Source organism: Aplysia californica, unplaced genomic scaffold (assembly GCF_000002075.1).
Source record: "Aplysia californica isolate F4 #8 unplaced genomic scaffold, AplCal3.0 scaffold01073, whole genome shotgun sequence".
Classification (NCBI taxonomy): domain Eukaryota; kingdom Metazoa; phylum Mollusca; class Gastropoda; order Aplysiida; family Aplysiidae; genus Aplysia; species Aplysia californica.
The window spans coordinates 175,225-192,547 of record NW_004798343.1 but is presented as its reverse complement, the minus strand read 5'-3'; the positions used below and the strand labels follow the sequence as shown (position 1 = coordinate 192,547).

At 37.9% G+C, this 17,323-nt stretch overlaps 2 protein-coding genes across 3 annotated transcripts; one reads left to right on the top strand and one right to left on the bottom strand.

Annotated features, from left to right (window-relative positions):
* Window positions 1–7,115: 7,115 nt before the first annotated feature.
* On the bottom strand, window positions 7,116–12,696 carry LOC101858818. Its single transcript, XM_013089890.2, has 6 exons — window positions 12,415–12,696; window positions 11,760–12,029; window positions 10,633–10,714; window positions 9,434–9,566; window positions 8,494–8,573; window positions 7,116–7,607 (listed from the first exon to the last, which is right to left on the bottom strand). Exons 2-6 carry the CDS (start codon window positions 12,014–12,016, stop codon window positions 7,491–7,493), a joined length of 669 nt encoding a protein of 222 aa, XP_012945344.1. The 5' UTR covers window positions 12,017–12,029; window positions 12,415–12,696; the 3' UTR covers window positions 7,116–7,490.
* A 717-nt stretch (window positions 12,697–13,413) lies between these two features.
* LOC101857612 (plasminogen receptor (KT)) lies at window positions 13,414–17,099 on the top strand. Of its 2 annotated transcripts, none has more exons than XM_035973236.1 (5): window positions 13,414–13,530; window positions 14,175–14,279; window positions 14,977–15,107; window positions 15,603–15,712; window positions 16,704–17,099. In XM_035973236.1, the coding sequence occupies exons 2-5, from the start codon at window positions 14,199–14,201 to the stop codon at window positions 16,844–16,846; spliced, it is 465 nt and encodes a 154-aa protein (XP_035829129.1). In that variant the 5' UTR covers window positions 13,414–13,530; window positions 14,175–14,198; the 3' UTR covers window positions 16,847–17,099. The 2 variants fall into 2 exon arrangements, with proteins under 2 accessions (XP_035829129.1, XP_035829128.1); XM_035973235.1 differs by having other exon boundaries at window positions 14,159–14,279.
* Window positions 17,100–17,323: the final 224 nt, after the last annotated feature.

The window sequence follows — 17,323 nt, the reverse complement described above, 5'->3', positions numbered from 1 at the left end:
ATTATTACCCCAGCAGACCATAGAACACTCCGAAACAGTCTTGACGGGATTCGAACCCACGACCTTATGGTTGCGAGTCCGAGAGCCTAACCACTAGGCCACCGACGCCACATTTTCAATGTTTAAAAAAAAAATGGAGATAGGACAAGAAAGCACTGAAGTCGCGACGAGACAAGGACGCCTACCTTCACATTCTGTCTCCAGCCCCCCGTTGTACCCAAGTGCAATAAAAGCTTATTTGTTTTTGATTATGACAAATGTTTATGACTACAGTATAACACGGACAGATGGAACACACAAGACTCGAAATCACGCACCCGTCAAACGGCGTCTGCGGTCCTTTTTTTTTCTTTCTTTTTCTTTATCTTTGTAAGATATCCCTCGAACTACGGATCCCTCGAACTACCGAGGCCGGTCCCGATGGATTCTAGCTATCCGTGTTATACTGTATTGTGTTTTGTGTATAGCTGCATGATTTGAAAGAAATTTAATTTTCTCAATAGCCAATGGTTTTGTCAGTAACTGAAGCATTTCGGCATGCGGTTAATTAATGAAGCTGATTTTGTGAGTTGCTGTCTATCTATTTGTTTTTGTATTATTTAGAGTGTATAGTTCAAGAATTTCCTCCCTGGTTTTTTCCTCACATATAATTATTTTTTTTTCCTTTTACAGCCGTAGCTTGCTCTAAAAAGCAGTTACGATAATTTGATTAACAGGTCTGTCCTTATTACTAAGGCTTTTTGTATTCTACCAAGTCATTATACGCTATGAAGTTGTTTGCACGTATGTGTGTATGTGCATCTGAAGACATTATGATATACCATACTTTGTAGCAACAAAATATTCCACTTCTGTTTTCTGCTGTTCCTTTTAAATTAAGCTGTTTGTCGTGTATGTAAGTATGTATATATATGTGTGTATGTGTGTGAAAGTGACACGTTTTGGTAAGAGTTTGATAAAGTTGAATCGTGAAGTTGTCTCGTGCATGCTGTTCAGCTTCTGTATCATCTACTGTTGCTATGGATACTGTGTTGAGGACTCTCACCACATCTTGTTACGACCTTGAAGACGTCCTATTTTTGTATAATCTCTTACCCCTCTCTCTGCTGATACTGCTGCCAAGTGCCTTGATCAACTGTTTACTCGTCTTTCTTTACTCTTTAGAGATTGGCATTCTCCGGATTGTTTTACAATAACTCTGTTTTTAAAAAATGGGAATCTATTACCTTCAATATTGACACATATGTTACAGTATTTACACATATGTTACAGTGTTGCAATTATAGATATATTATTGGCGCTCATATGACCTTATGCAGTTGCGAGTGCCGTAAAACCCTCTACTATAATATAAAATAGATATATTATAGAATTTTTAAGGTTCTCCAATTGCTCCAGTATTCACTTTATTTATCAAAAATGAATTGAAATACCTGTGTGAAAATTAAAATAAGAAGAGCCTTTCCAACATGCACGGGTCTGAAGGTTTGTTCCCTCAGAAAAAATGAAGTATTTAAAATCAAACATTGTGAGGAAGCTATCTAAGTCTTTAGTTCTTGTAGTATAAAAAGGAAAAGAAAAGGAGAAAGTAGCTTGCTGTGTACCCAATGGAAAATTCCTGAGATGTGTAATTAGAAAGCAATGCACAGTGTATCATGCACAGCAAAATTGACTGGATGCGAGAAATCTTTTCGTGGCGTACAATTTTCACTTTGTATGTACGTGTTTTGAATACAAAGAATATACTTGTGCATTTATAAGTATAGGAAAAAATTACCTGAGCATCTGTTTGCTATGTACGTGTTTTGCTATGTGCGTGTTCACAGCGTCCGTGTTCACAACATGTGTGTTTTTCGCTATGTGCGTGTTCACAACGTGTGTGTGTTTCGCCTAGTGAACGCTAGACTAATTGGTCTCAGTTTCTCGTCTCCTTAGATGTTACAGTCTGTTGCAGAGTATGTTTTGTATGAAAAGAAATCTGACTGTTAATTATGGTGGTTAGAATTAATTTCTTCTTTGGACTTTCCTAAAGTCACTTTTAGCCACTTTGTTTTACACACTTGTACTTTTTGTGTTAGGTTTTTACTTGAGCATTTGTACAGCTGGTTTTCTCAATGGAGTCGACTGACTGTTTGTCCAAAGCAGCAACTATCTGTACGTGTATGATGGAAAAACTGAGGGAACCTATCTATTTATAAAGTAAAATCAAAATACATGATAGTATATTGTGCGATTGTTTTTGTGTGTGTGTTGTGTGTGTGCGTGAGAGAGAGAGAGAGGGAGAGAGAGAGAGACAGAGACAGAGACAGAGAGAGAGCACAGAATATGCAACTTGTCGGTGCCTGTCATGTGAGATATCTACCATTTTCTGAGACCATCTTCTTCTTATACACATTTGTTTAAGTCATTAATCTAATGTGTTTGTTGACAAGTGTTGAAAGTGCTGTAAAGCTCTTACAGTACAAACTTCATGAGTGTACTATCATACTGCTCTTTGAATGTAGAAATGTATGACCGAATCAATTGTAGTTTACAAATCAGGGTTAAAAAGACCTTCTTGAGGGTTCAATTGAAGTGAAGATGCTTATCTTATTATCTTAGTTTGATATCAGCTTCTCTCGATTCAACGAAAAATATACAGTATTATTGGGGTTAGAGATGGAAAATTTGAAAGGAAGTCATAGCTGAAAAAGTTTTTATTCTTAAATCACAATTTGTGACAAAGTGTGATTTAATTAGATACTAGGTTTTTAGAATTGAGATGGCTGTACAAGTATAAGACTACGACTCTTAACTGTTGTATGTGTGACTGTCTGTGTGTGTGTGGAGACTGTGTGTGTGTGTGTTTGTTTGTGTGACTGTGAGTGTGAGACAGTGTGTATGACTCTGTGTGTGTGTGTGTGTGTGTGTGTGTGTGTGTGTGTGTGTGTGTGACTGTGTATATGTGGGACTGTGTGTGTGACTGTGGGATGTGTGCAACTGTATGTGTGTGTGACTGTGTGTGTGACAGTGTGTGTGACAGTATGTATGTATACGAGTGACTGTGTGTGTATGTCTGTGTGTGTGTGTGTGTGTGTGTGTGTGTGTGTCTGGCTGAGTTACCAGATCAGATGATGAAGTTTCAACTTTTTGTTACATCTGACCCCTTTGCTGCCAAGTATTCATTTTTCCAATTGTATTTTAGACTTGTTTTATTTTTGTTGCATTTCTTGTACCCGTCTCTAACTATTGCCATCGCATCGACGACATGGACCAAAATAAATCCTCTACAGTACCCAGAACTCTTTGTTGATTTGTTTCTTTGTTAGTAATAATAATAATAGATAGCTTTGTATAGCACAAATTTCTGCGCAACGTCAAGCTGTATGTAATCTTAACAATTTATTTTCCAACCCCAGCAGACCTGGTAGCTTTCAGAAGCAAACTCAACATCCTGGGACGCATATAAAAATATTTAATTTACAGTCGCTAAAACACTAACATACTGACAAGATCTTTCACTGTCTAAGGCCGGGTGCTCATTCCTACCTGACTGAAATGAGAAAAATTCTAACGAAGTGCCTTTCCCGAGGACACACTGTCAGGCCCTTGGATTGAAGTTCTTGAACCCCCGAACCCGCAACATCACGATTACTACAAGTCCTCACATACACGCATCTTGGTTCTGAACATGCTGTGTACAGTATCACTCGTGGTGGGCATATCGAAATCGATATATATATCGATATTTTTACACATCGATATCATATCGAAGAAGTGAGAAAAATATTGATATTTCGATATTGTGATATGCCCACCACTCAGCAACGTATTTCCAGGAATTAGCAGACTGATTTTGTGTTTCCCCCTCACAACAAAACGCACAAAAAAAGTTTTTAAAAAAAAGAAACCACCGTGTTTCGCGCGTCCATATTTTCAATCGATCAGACTCGATAATTATATCGATATATTAGATTGCGAATTTCAATTTATCGATAATAATTTTGAAATATAGAAAAATATCGATATACCAATATTTCTGGTGAAAAAAATACCGATATCGTATCGAATTCGATATTGCTCATATTATCGTCCATCTGTAAGTATTACTACGAGTGATGGATTGCTATTGACATACCTTACACGTAGGCCTACAGGTTCTGTACAATATCGCAAATCTCTTTGCGTCCTCGACAACTTTGTTTTGCAATGAACGCAATGTGGTGGGTGGTTGGCGGGTGCTCTGGTGTGGTTTGCCCCTTCTTTTCTATCGCACATCTGTCATCCTCATCTTTCCTCCTTCTTTTCATCCTATGTTACTCTCTAGTAAAAACCTTAAATTTTCAGTGCTTATAAGAATCTTACTAATACTAGAATCTAAAACAAAACAAAAAATTCAAAGCAAAGTGTATATGAAAGAATATTTACCATAACACGTACTGTGCGAAAAAAAACGTGCAAAATTTTAATTCATATGTAAAAACAGAAAAAAATTTTGATTCATAAAATACATGATGCAGACACGGTGAGATCAAACTCATGACCTGATCTGAAGAACTTCAGTGTCAGAATCAGACTATAACTGTAAGGGGAGAAAATAAAACAAAACATTTGCCTCCTTTAAATCACAGACATCATAGCACAAACTCTCTTGATATGAATAACACTGAATGGTTTTGATTGGACTGAAATGATCACCCACATTCAGAGCAAAAAATGTCATGCTACTGATAAAAGAAAATATGCTCTTAGTTCTAAGTAGAATCGTAACAGACAGAGTTAGTAACAAAACAGTGTAAGTTGGCTCAGTGAAGTATTGTTGCACCCAATAGCAGTCAGCCTCCAGTTCATGGTCTCGTCTTTACCAGATGAACCAAAAAAACCGTTACACTCACTGGAAAACAGAACTTATGGGAAAGAAAGCCGTGATGTACAGGGATTATAATTTTCCAAATAAGTAGTGTTGATCCAGCTTAAATTACAAATCTTCTACTTTGCTATAAGCACATTTTACTTTGCTATAAAAGCACATTTTACTTTGCTATAAAAGCACATTTTACTTTGCTATAAAAGCACATTTTACTTTGCTATAAGCCCATTTTACAGATCATACATGGGTACAGGTGGTAGGAGAGTATTACTGGTAGGACCTACTTCTTTACTTTCCATCTGTTGTTTCTGTCTGTCTAACTTACTTTTTCCCAGCACTAAATGAACATTATGTGTTGATATGCATCTCTTAACTCAAACGAACAAACAAAACAAAAACATACATTTGTTTTACACCAAGCTGGATTAGGCCAAAATTGTTGCAGTCACTACTCTTACTCACCGAAGGCATCCCAGAAGACAACATTCCTAATTGCTGCACGGTCGACAAACATACTTTGATTTTACATGAGAACTGATGGCAAGAGATGTTGTTATTGTTATTGATCCAGAAAATGGCAAGAACTGGCGTCTGTGTCATAATCTGTCCCCGTCGTTTTATGCAAGAAAAATTCTTAAATTATGCAAACTGAGCCCAAAGATGTGAAATTATGCGATTCTGTTAATTTTAACAAAGAATGATAAAGGAAAATAATAAGAAATTAAGCAAAATATGATCAAATTTTGCTAAATTATGCAGGCGCATAAAACCACGGGGACAGCATAATGGTTATTCTCTTTGTCGCTGCCCACAAAAGACCTGAGTTTGATTTATGGACGTGTGGGGAAGTCAACAGTATTGAGTATTTTTGTTTTTCTGCTAGGATGATGGACCACACACAATTCGGGTTGGCTCTTACAGTAGGGGCGGGGACGAGACGAGAAGCATTACTCGGGACCGGGACCGGTCCCGGCGAGAAGTAGGTCAGCTTCTCGGTCTTCTCGTTCGGGAAGGAAAAAGCGCTTCCCGCCCGTCTCTATCTCACAGTACAGGCAGGTTCAAAGCAACTCACTCTCAAAATTACGTAAATTCTGTCAGTTGGGGCATAAAACATATATGTGAGGCAGCGTGGTGGAATCAGGCTTTCGTCAAAATAATCAAAGTGAAGAAACTTGCATTTTTACACAGGTTTGTGAATTTTTATCAAACTTTTTTTTTGTTGGCTCAACACCTTTCATGCCCATTAAAGAACTCATTTCTGAGTGGATTTTTCTGAAAAACGTTGATCAAAGGCACAAAAAAGTAAATTTTCAGTTACCACGGACTCTTAAGCTAAGGAAATAACTAATCTTAGGCGGCCATTTTCTCACTAATTTTACTTCTCTGAAAACAGGTGACCCCCACCTCCTTCTTTCCCAAATATCTTGATCTGTATTCAAGATAAATGGATATTTTTTTCATCCAAATAAAGACAAGTGAACGAGCTTTAAGGTGACACCAATACCTCTACAAGCCCAAAAATTGACGAGAGCCTGGTTCCACAACTCTGCCTCACATATGTAGTGAAATGAAACCTTAGAGAGACAAGTAACACATACACACTCACCAAGCAGTGCCCCCCTGAGCTAAACTGCTGAAGTATTCAGGATAGGAGGGGTTGTAGCAAAAAATATTCACTGTGGCTTTTGGCATAAAAAGTATGGAATGCGAAAAAGACAGCAAGTCCTTTAACTTTAAGATTGGGAGACTTACTTTGTGGATTCGGTGATGATGTGAGATGTGAGATATACGGTAAAATAGAAACATATTATGTGTCCGTCATATGATTTATTCTCTTTTGTTCCTCCATTTCTTGGAATACAGTCAAATTGTCCAACATGACCACCCATCATTGAGTGTTTTTTTTTTTTTAGAAAGGCGGACATCTCGGAAAGTGTCGCTATAATCTAGAAAAAACACACAAAAGGGGGAAGTGGGAAGTGGTCATATGTACAGGTGATTGTCTTGGACAGGTGGCTGTCAGAGCAAGCTCGTCTGTATTGTACTGTCCACGCAGTTTTATGCAAAAATAATTCTGAAATTATGCAAACTGAGCCGGAAAATGCTAAATTATGCGATTCTGTTAATTTTTTACAAAGAATGATGCAGGAAAATAATAAGAAATTATGTCAAAAAAAAGAAGAAAATTTTGCTAAATTATGCTGGGTGCATAAAACCACGAGGACAGTCATATGTACAGGTGATTGTCTTGGACAGGTGGCAGTCAGAGCAAGTTCATCTGTATTATAGATAAATACTCTTTGGATGAATATTTAAAAACTCAAGCCTTGAGCCAAAAAAGCTACACTACAAGACAGTTCACAGTTCACTCTCTTAAACAGTCCCCCAAAATCCAAACCTATTTTTATAGCTGTCGCCACTGGCGCCGAGAAAACAACCCATTTTGATTTGCTTCTAAAACAGAGTTGCTCTTAGAAAAATTCTATGTATACAAGACGCAACTTTCCCTAAATAGAGTACCAAATGTACATTCATATAGATATGTGAGGACGTCTTTTTTGGTATCTCAAATAGGCCGTGTCCAACAGCCTAGCGCACAACTCTTGCTTGAACTCAGTGATTGGTACGAGTAAGGAAACGTCTACACTTGGAGTGATGTGATTTCCTTCCTCATATTCTCCCTTGCCTGGTCCTCAAAAAGGTCTCCCAGTTCTTTTGAGATAAACAGACGAGGGGAACTAAGCAAGCCTTGGAGAACCTGAGAAATGAAAGGGACGTAATTTGATGAACATCAAGAACAATAACAACAGTAATAGCATGGTGCTACCTAGTGACGACCAGCAGTAGCGTGTTTGTGAAATTGTCTATATTAGTCTGTCCCCGTCGTTTTATGCCAGAAAAATTCTGAAATAATGCAAACTGAGCCCCAAAAAATGAAATTATGTTATTCTGTTAATTTTAATAAAGAATGATAAAGGAAAATAATCAGAAATTAGGCAAAAATGATCAAATTTTGCTAAATTATGCGGGGTACATAAAACAACGAGGACAGATTAGTGTGATATTGTGTGTTTTGAGATGTTGATGAATTTTTGTATTTGTATCAGTGTGTTTTATCCCTTTTGTGATGTTGATGAATCCTTGTGTGTACCAATGAATATAATCCTTGATGTGTTATTGTGCACGATATATTGATGAATTCTTGTATATATCAGTGTATATCATCCGTGATGTGTGATATAGTGCATTACGGTATGTTGATGAATTATTGTAATGACCAGTGTGTAGTATCCCTATCATCGCTGGCCAAATGTCCCCACAGAGACCAATAAAAGGACAATACAATTTTTCTATTTTAGGAGGCACCATAGCAAATACAATACATGATCAGTGACATCAAGGGATGGTAAGAATATCGGTGCAGTGTTGGGAAAAGTAGCCTAATGGAAGACAAAAGAGACAGAGGCAGAGACAGATAAAGAACATCAAACGTAGAGAACTTGAACAAATGGGTGATGAAGAAAAACCAAGATGTAGATGATATGGGTTTATAAAGAGCTTCCCGACAGAGTAATAACTGCTATTTCTGATCTAACACTCGAGAAAGAAAAAGAATGGAAAAAGTGTCATCATAGACATTTCACCTTCACCCTGCCCTCTCTGTATGACTCATCGCTGAAGTGAATGTACTCTTGGCGGATTTTCTCTGCATACGATTCATAGACTGAGGGAAAAAGAAAAAGGGGAGGTTTTGAAATCACTGTACATTATCATGTAGCGCGCACACACACACGCCCACACACACACACACACGCCCACACACACACACGCCCACACACACACACGCCCACACACACACACACCCACACACACACACACACACACACACTATACTCTCTGTTAGGAATACAAGCCACATAAACTGTATCAGAAGTACTGTAATTGAGAAAACCTAATGGGGAAATGAAGGAGTAATATATACAAAAATTATGTTCTCAATTATGAAAAGCTTTTGCTATATATTGAATCTTAAAAGCAAAACTGTCTAAGTTACAATACTAGCCAAAAATTTGCAAAATTCAACAACCATAAGATTAATTAACATACAACATTGAATGATGATATATTTTCTGAATATACACAATTCTATCTAAAAACACAGAAAAAATTAAGAAGAGTGGTTTTATTACATGTTACAGACAGTAAAAAGTTTCAATCACGATTTTCTAAAAAAAAATGGTAAGTAGGCCTACGCATAAGAAAATATGTTTTTAATGGGTTGACATGTTTTTGTTGTGTATTCTACTTGCGAACAGTCCAAGAACACCAACAACATTAAACATTAATAAATGAAACCACTTCTCGGGTTGTGTTCCAGAGTTTAATATAAAACTTAAACTTTACATGACTGTGGGTTGTGCTGCCGTAGACTAGACATCTTTGTTGTTCTTGTGTATGAGTGTGTGTGTGTGTTACTTTTCTTGCTCTCAACGATACCAATATACTGACCATTAGTGGGTACTTATTATGTTACATTATGATTACTCTACAACAGTTTTAACCTGGCAAAGAAATGTGGGTTACCCTCTGCACTCTGTCCCAATATAGACAGATCAAAGTCCAAGAAGAGACACAGGTCCTGGTCGTCAGGGTTATTGGCCTTGTGGGAAATTGTGGCAGAAATCATCCCGGCGACACGCTCGCTCACAGCATCCGGCTGAAAAAACAACACCAAAGTGTCTTAAAATTATATGTCTGCCCTGTCTCAAGAGCATTTTTTCCTTTTTGATTATAATTCATGAATCAAAACCATGAAATATAAAATGTCGATTTGCGGCAACCCCTCCTCCCCCTTTAAAAAATGTCCACTCCTTGGAAGCAAGTCCTTCCCATGAGGTTTATTTCAAAGAAATGAGGTAGAACAAAGGATTAAACTTCACCAAGACATCTATCAGGGAAAGATATTCAGAAAAATAATTTAGGTGGCGTCGGTGGCTTAGTGGTTAGGCTCTCGGACTCGCAACCGTAAGGTCACGGGTTCGAATCCCATCAGGGACCCGACGTTGTGTCCTTGGGAAAGGCACTTTGCACAAATTTTCCTCACTTCACCCAGGTGGAAATGGGTACCCGGCTATAGACAGTGAAAGATCTTGTCAGTTTGATAGTGTTTGAGCGCGTGAAATCCGCAGCTTGCACTGTATGCTTCCTCGGAAGCTGAGAATGTTTCTGAGTGTTCTCAGAGGGTCTGCTGGGGTAATAATAGTTGTAAAGCGCATAGAGCATGCTCTTGAGCATGGATATGCGCTATATAAATGCAATTATTATTATTATTATTACAAAATAGTGGTAATCCTTGCAATAAATTTTAATGAATTAAATATTCGAGAAGTATATGCTCCCCATATAAGAGGGGGGAGGGATCGATAATGAAAACTCCACAAATAAATTCTGAAGTCCAATGAAATTTCTAATGAAGTAAAAGGATCAGTGTAGTAGTATTTCCTAGAAAAAAGAACTTTAGGGGAAGATCACGCGGCTGTATAAAGAGATTATAGTTCTCAATACAAATGTTGATCTAGTTGTGATTACAGATCTTTTATTTTGCTCATCACATTCGACAGATTGTGCATGAATTTGTTTAAAAGTATGCTGAATTCTGAAAAAAATGGCAGTGTATGTACAAAACTGCAGTCATACCTTTAACATAAATAATGAACTACTCTTAGAAACAACAAAGATTGCCAAAAAAAAATTTTTTTTCACAAAACAAAAACCCAACTTACCAGATTAGCATCCATAGCAAATTTTTGGAATAAGACAATGGACTGCAGCTCATTGTTACCAGATGTAGGGTCGTAGACAATGCTGGAATTTAAAAAATCACAATCATTAAGTAAAATTATGTTACACCTTGCAGGCCCAGTTAGAAATGTTTGATGGAAGGCACAAACAGCCTTTCTCTTTCTACCTAATTTTTATCCACCTTCTGTACTTTCCACATTATTCTCCATAAATTCAAAGGCAAACTATATAGTTCATCGTAAACCTTAAAGTTTAAGCTTTTATGCATGCAGGAACAGCTGATTAAAACCTGCAAATTCTTTGCCATATCGACAGACCGAAGGGCTAAAACATATGGCCGCTGGATCGGAATAGTAAAGTAAAGTATGCATGCAGGAAAATTCTATTAGACTTAAAATGGGAAAATTGAACTGCATAATTAATGTCCTCAGAGCTCTATATGCAAATCTAATACTACTGAAAATCTCATTCCTCGACTAATTCAGCCTCTGACTCCAGTCACCTGTAGTCGCATCCATCTCTAGCTTCATTGCCCTGAACATGAAACAACATTCAAAAAAATAAAATCGGCAAGAGCTGGAGAATCCCTCCTTGAAAAGAAAATCCAAACATTTAATCAAAAGTGTAAATGTGCATTGATTTAACTACTGAGTCTCACTTGTCATACAATGCAGCCTCTTATATATAACGACATCGTCGGGAACAGAAAAAAAAATGTCGCCTACTTAGAGGGTTGTCGTTATAGAGAGGCCACCAAAAATATTAAATGATATAATAAAGAGGAAAAATCGGGACCTGGGCACCATGTCGCTCTATAGAGGATGTCGTTATATCGAAGGTCGTTATAAAGAGGCTGCACTGTATGCATAGAGTATGAAGATCATCTTCCTTTACTTTCGTTTCGTTTTAGTAGAGGTTTTATGGCGCTCGCAACTGCATAAGGTCATATGAGCGCCAGAAGATTAGAGGTGTCACAAGAGAGTAACAAACATAAAAAAAAAAAAGGGGAGATAAGGACGATAGATGATTGATAGGAAAGAAGGAGCAAACCACACCAGAGCACCTGTCAACCACCCACAGGGATAGTTCCTTTACTACAAGAACTTACTCATGGAAAAAAATGGCGAGGCAGACAGTGTGTAAATCAGCGATACATTCCTTCCACTGCTGGTACAGGCACAACATCTGCTGGACGTGGCTCATGGTGTGGTAGAACCGCCATTTTTCCCCGTACCGACGCACGATGATTCGCCACCAGTTCTCTCGTGTAGATGAAGAAACTCGGAAATGTTCTGTCACATTTTTCCACTGCTCGTACACAAACTGAATGCCTCTGTTTTTGGCATCAGTCTGGTCTCCCTCCATGTCTCACACAAATCTGAAGAGAACAAATGATTTGTTCAAAATCTGCCTACGAAGAAATAATTTCATTCAAAATCTGTTACAGTAAAGTCGAACCAAATCTGGAGGTCAAAATCCATTAAATGACTTTGTGTGGTCTTAGTTTAGCACCACACTGTCACATGATTGCCTCCCTGTGGAATTTTGAGGCTTGTATCACAGGAGTGAATATGAATGAATGAATGAGTGAAAAGTAGGCACTTGGACTTGGTGCAATATCTCTTATTCGTTAATCATTAGTTAGGCCTACTGTGTATGTAAATTTAATCCTCGTCTATTGGTTAACTATAACAGCATTCTGCTATAATAACCAGGGCTATCCGCTGCAGTGGTCCTAGACTCATACTCTTGTAGTACTCAACTATCTAGTAGTGTAGTGTAAATCCTGTACTGTTGTTGATTGTCGGGGAACGCTGTCCGCTGTTGACGTTGACTGTTGTTATTGCAAAAGCACCTTACAGTACACAAAACCCAAGTTGCCAGCCCTCGTTTAAGAAAAAGCAGGCATTTAAACAGAGATATCAGAAGACTCAATACATCATATAGATCTAATGATGTACTTCTCATTTACCGAACCAGTTTCGTTTTCTCTGTGTACTTTGACCACTGTCCACTTTGTTTCAGAAGCTATGGTAGAAGTTGTAGTCTTGTAGTTCAAGCAGCTAAAAAAGACGCTAAAACTGTCGACTCCGTATCGTAGTTACGCTGTGTGATGTGTCCCGTCGTCTCTTGTCCCCGCCACCTTCCCTCGTTTGTTTTTTACCATCGCCTTCTCTATCTCTTCATTCTGTGTAGTTCACCCCCCCCTCCAAAATCAACCCATATTGTTTACGCATTTCTCAACACGTCCAAGGTTATAAACAATTCCTGTAAAATGATTGTATTTCATTACAAAATTCAGGAAAAAATTTAGTTGTATTATTTGTATAATACAAAATCAATCTTAATAGTTTATCTAAAAAAAGTGACAACGAAACCCACTCAATATAATTTTAAGCCATATAACTAAAAAATTCCCTCTTTCTCTTTTTTTTTCATTGACATATGGTTCAATTACGGTTTAAGTTTAAGATTGCTATGAACTCACTCCTCAAGTACAATTAGGGCCTATGTGAATGTTTTGCTATCCCCGTCGTTTTACGCAAGAAAAATTCTGAAATTATGCAAACTGAGCCCAAAAAATGTGAAATTATGCGATTCTGTTTATTTTAACAAAGAATGATAAAGGAAAATAATCAGAAATTATGCAAAAAATGATCAAACTTTGCTAAATTAGGCGGAGTGCATAAAACCACGGGGACAGGTTTTGTCTGTATCGTCGGGCCCGGTGTACGGATCGCCCCCCGCTGGCCTCAAGTCCCAGTTCGTGAACTTGCTGTGTTTCTCAGGAGGTCAAAAATCGCTGTCTTTTCTTGTCTTGTATTTGGAAGGTCCCATTGATCTCTTGGTCTACTTTGTTGCTTTCTTGCAGCTTCTAAGTAAGAATAGATTCTGACCTAGTTTTGCAATGATGGGTTTTTTGCACTGTTGTTTTCTTTTCTCTAAATAAAATCGAGAGCAATATGTTTTTGTGAATGAAGGCAGGATATTTTGTGCAAACTATTCCATTTTGCCTTTGGCTGTTTATTTATTGCAGGCAGCTTCAGTGGGTGTTCACGCAAGCCTTTATTTTTATTTAAGTTTTATTGATAATTTCTGGCTTTTCGTTTAATTCTTAGATGGAATGGTGGGGTCGTTTGGTGGAATTCTTACTCTAAAATTTTATTGAGACTATTCTCAAATTAAATGAGGAAAATTATTTATTTTTAATTAAAAGTAATTTACCATCAAAATCAATGATCGTTTTAGTAGGAGAAACTGTTGAATTTGTTGCAAACTCAATGTACACATAATAACAAAATTATCTAGATCTAATCATAATATTGATCTAAAATCTAGATCTAGATCTGATTGTCTATGACATTCTGTGCATTGGATTCAAATTGCAACGGAAACGAGATGCTGTCAGTTCCAGTACTTCCTTATATTTTTGGCAGTATGACTGCACATACATACAATGAAAGTTTTAAAAAATAGATCTAATGCACACATCCTTTTCATATCTAGCTCGGATCTCTTACAGAGAAGCAGAACAAGATCGGTCAGGATGGGCAGTTTTCTTGGAAAAACGATGGACGAGAACTTGAAAAAAAATCAGGAGTTCATGCTGAAAGCACAACAGTTGCAAGTGAGTTTTTCATTATATTATAAATTTTTGTGCAAGAGTAGGCTACATTTTTCCTTCATTTCAGTGACATCTTTATGGATATTGTACTTTTTCTTATTATATACAAACATTTTCTGTAAAATATACTGTTGCTTGCACCCCATATTATAGATAATCACTTTGTGATTGTTTGCTATTGGATTTTTAGATCATCTGTCTTGTGTGTGAAGTGAAAGTGCCGTATATTCAGGATTATACGAGATATAATTTGCGTAAGCCGTTTCTGTTTTCAGACTACATTACATGTGCACAAAAAATATTCTAGTCTCCGGTAACACTTCCCCCCTGCGTCCCTCACACAAACTAGTGGTATATATTTCACTGCCTTGAATACCTCGCCTTCTCTCTGTTGTCCTTTTTCCCCACTCTTCTTCTCCTTCTCGATCGCATCACACTTGAAATCTGGTATCTATAATCTACTGGGCTGTCCTGCTGAGTTCATCTGTCGGCCCGTACAGCTTCTCTTGTAGTGTCAGTGGGGTTGGCCACGTTTCCTGTCTCAGGGCCCTGTGTGTCCTGCAGTGCTGAAGGCTGAAGGATGTGTTCCACAGTTTGGTCCGCCTCTATCCACACTGGCATTTTGGTGATTGTACTAGTTTTAAACATCTGTACATGTGTTTTTCTCCCCAACATCAATGGTTTCCCGTGTCCCTATCAGATGGAGAGACAGCTCGCAATGCAGAATGAGATGAGGGAACGGCAGATGGCGATGATGATTGCACGTTCCAGGGACTTCTTCTGGTACTGGATGACCTTTAACACTCTGGCTACTGTTGGGCTGACAGCTGGGTGAGTACTCAGTTGTCTTGAGATTGAGAGTCTTGGTAGTAGAGTAGTTATTAACTCACTTGAGAATATTCCTGTATATTTACGGGTAGGGCCGCTAGCCGGGTGATCTAATTTCGTGTAAATTTACAGGATGTGCTTCATCGATTGATATCTCCAGTGTTTTTCGGCTACAAATTAGGGGAAGTGGGAAATAATAGCTGACTCACTTGTTTCATTTCTTAAAAAATTTGGTGAGGTTATATGCGATAGTTTTTTAGCAGTAATTACGGACTAAGTCAGTCATCTTCGCTTTGCGGTAGATGGTTTTTAGTATAAGTTGGGCGCAAATAAAAAATTACATAACTCTCAGACTTTGTCATTTCAATTTCAATTTTAAATTTGTTTCTCTCAAGGGGTCACTACAGACTCAACTCATACATAATTTGGGTTAGTTTTTCCCTCAAGGGAATCGTATTCCGCAACCACGACAAACAGTTCTTGTTCTTCTCCTCCCAGAGCTCTCCGCACAAGGAGGTGGGGACTCCTGGCTCCTCTCGTGCCTCTGGGGATTGTAACAACCTACCAGTGGGATCTGGCCTACGGGCCAAAGATCGAGAGAATGAGAGGTTAGTTTTATTATAAATTTGTGTTGGTTGTGAGTGTTTGATAAAAAGTAAGTATTTTCCACTTTTTGCTTGACATTTTGAACAGAAATGTCTCTTTTCTTTTTCAAGAGTTGCTTCTGTTCCTTGTTGCCTACTTGTACCAACATAAAAATACGACCTGAAGCTGTCAGGACGCTTCCAGCCATTGGTAAGTCTATATATATGAGATTATGCGCCTCGAAAAGTGTATCGGATGGATACTGATAGCGATGAATAAAAATGTAATACAATTTCCACAAACATTGTATTTTTATAGTATACAGTACGCAATAATGATAATGACGATACAGATAATTTCTATAGCGCCCACTCCCTTACAATATAAGCTATAGGCGCTCTACAACACCTTCATCTCAACACAAAACACAACTGAATGAACATGCATATGTACACTGCAGATTAATGCTAACACATTGGCAGACATTCGTACTATCCCAGCAGAATCAATGAGGATATGCACCTCGCATATAATATCATCAGTAATATCGCAAGACTTATGAGAAATAAAACTTTTGATTCAACATTAAGACTGTATGAATGAGCAGTTGTGAGAGGATCTTATGAGGAACAGCAAGTTGGCTTTTCAGCCTCCTCTCGAAATATATGATATTTACTTGTTATTTCATGTAGCACGCAAGATCTTGTGGTCACTGCGGTGTGTCCTTGAGCAAGACACGGCAATCCTGGTTTGTTTGTTTTAAATTGCTGCACAGTGGTGACCAGCAATGGCATGTTTGTGAAATTGTTCTGTATTGCTATATATGTATGTATGTAGGCCTATATATATGTATTTATAATCATGTTTTTATTTATGTGTATATGTTTGCCGTTGTTTGTAACCCAAATTTCCCCACAGGGATCAACAAAATGTTATTTATTTTTTCATTTATTCATTTAAAATTTAACTAGTGAAAACTAAAAGGCTCTATTTTTGTTTTTGTGGCTTCCCCAGAAATGGCGGACAGAATTCTGGATGAGGAAGCTGGATTGTTGGATTTGCCGCATGGGATGCCGACGTTCGCATCTGTCGAGTCGGCCAGACTGAAGCAAAAGTCGGACGAACCGTACAAGCCAGGTCATGACATCTTCCTGTGAACGCTTCCTGGGGATCCAGTTGCCTTATACTTATTTATCTCACTCGAAAAGTTCATATCATCATTCATTTCTGTAGCTTTCACTTTCAGCATTCTTGGACACCAAAGTTTTCAGTATTGTGAAGATTTTAATGTCATGATATTCAGACTTGTTGTTTTGTGATAGACATTATACATGTATAAATGATGAACTGTAGTGAGTTTGTAGATACATTTATATATATTTATAAGTAGAATATATACCCTATACAAAAGTTAATTGTTTTGAAAATACCATCTAGCACGCACGTAGTGAAATGGCTATCGTCAAAGAGAGTAAATAACAAGATGGGCCACTCAGCCAAAAAAGTGTCCGCAGGAAGTATGCTCTTTGCTTCAGATGGCGCTGCAGTCTGTTTTGAAGCTCTCTTTCGTTTTTCCAGAAGAAGAATAGGAATAGCACCATAGCACCTCCTTGCGTGCGCAGATCGACTTCTGT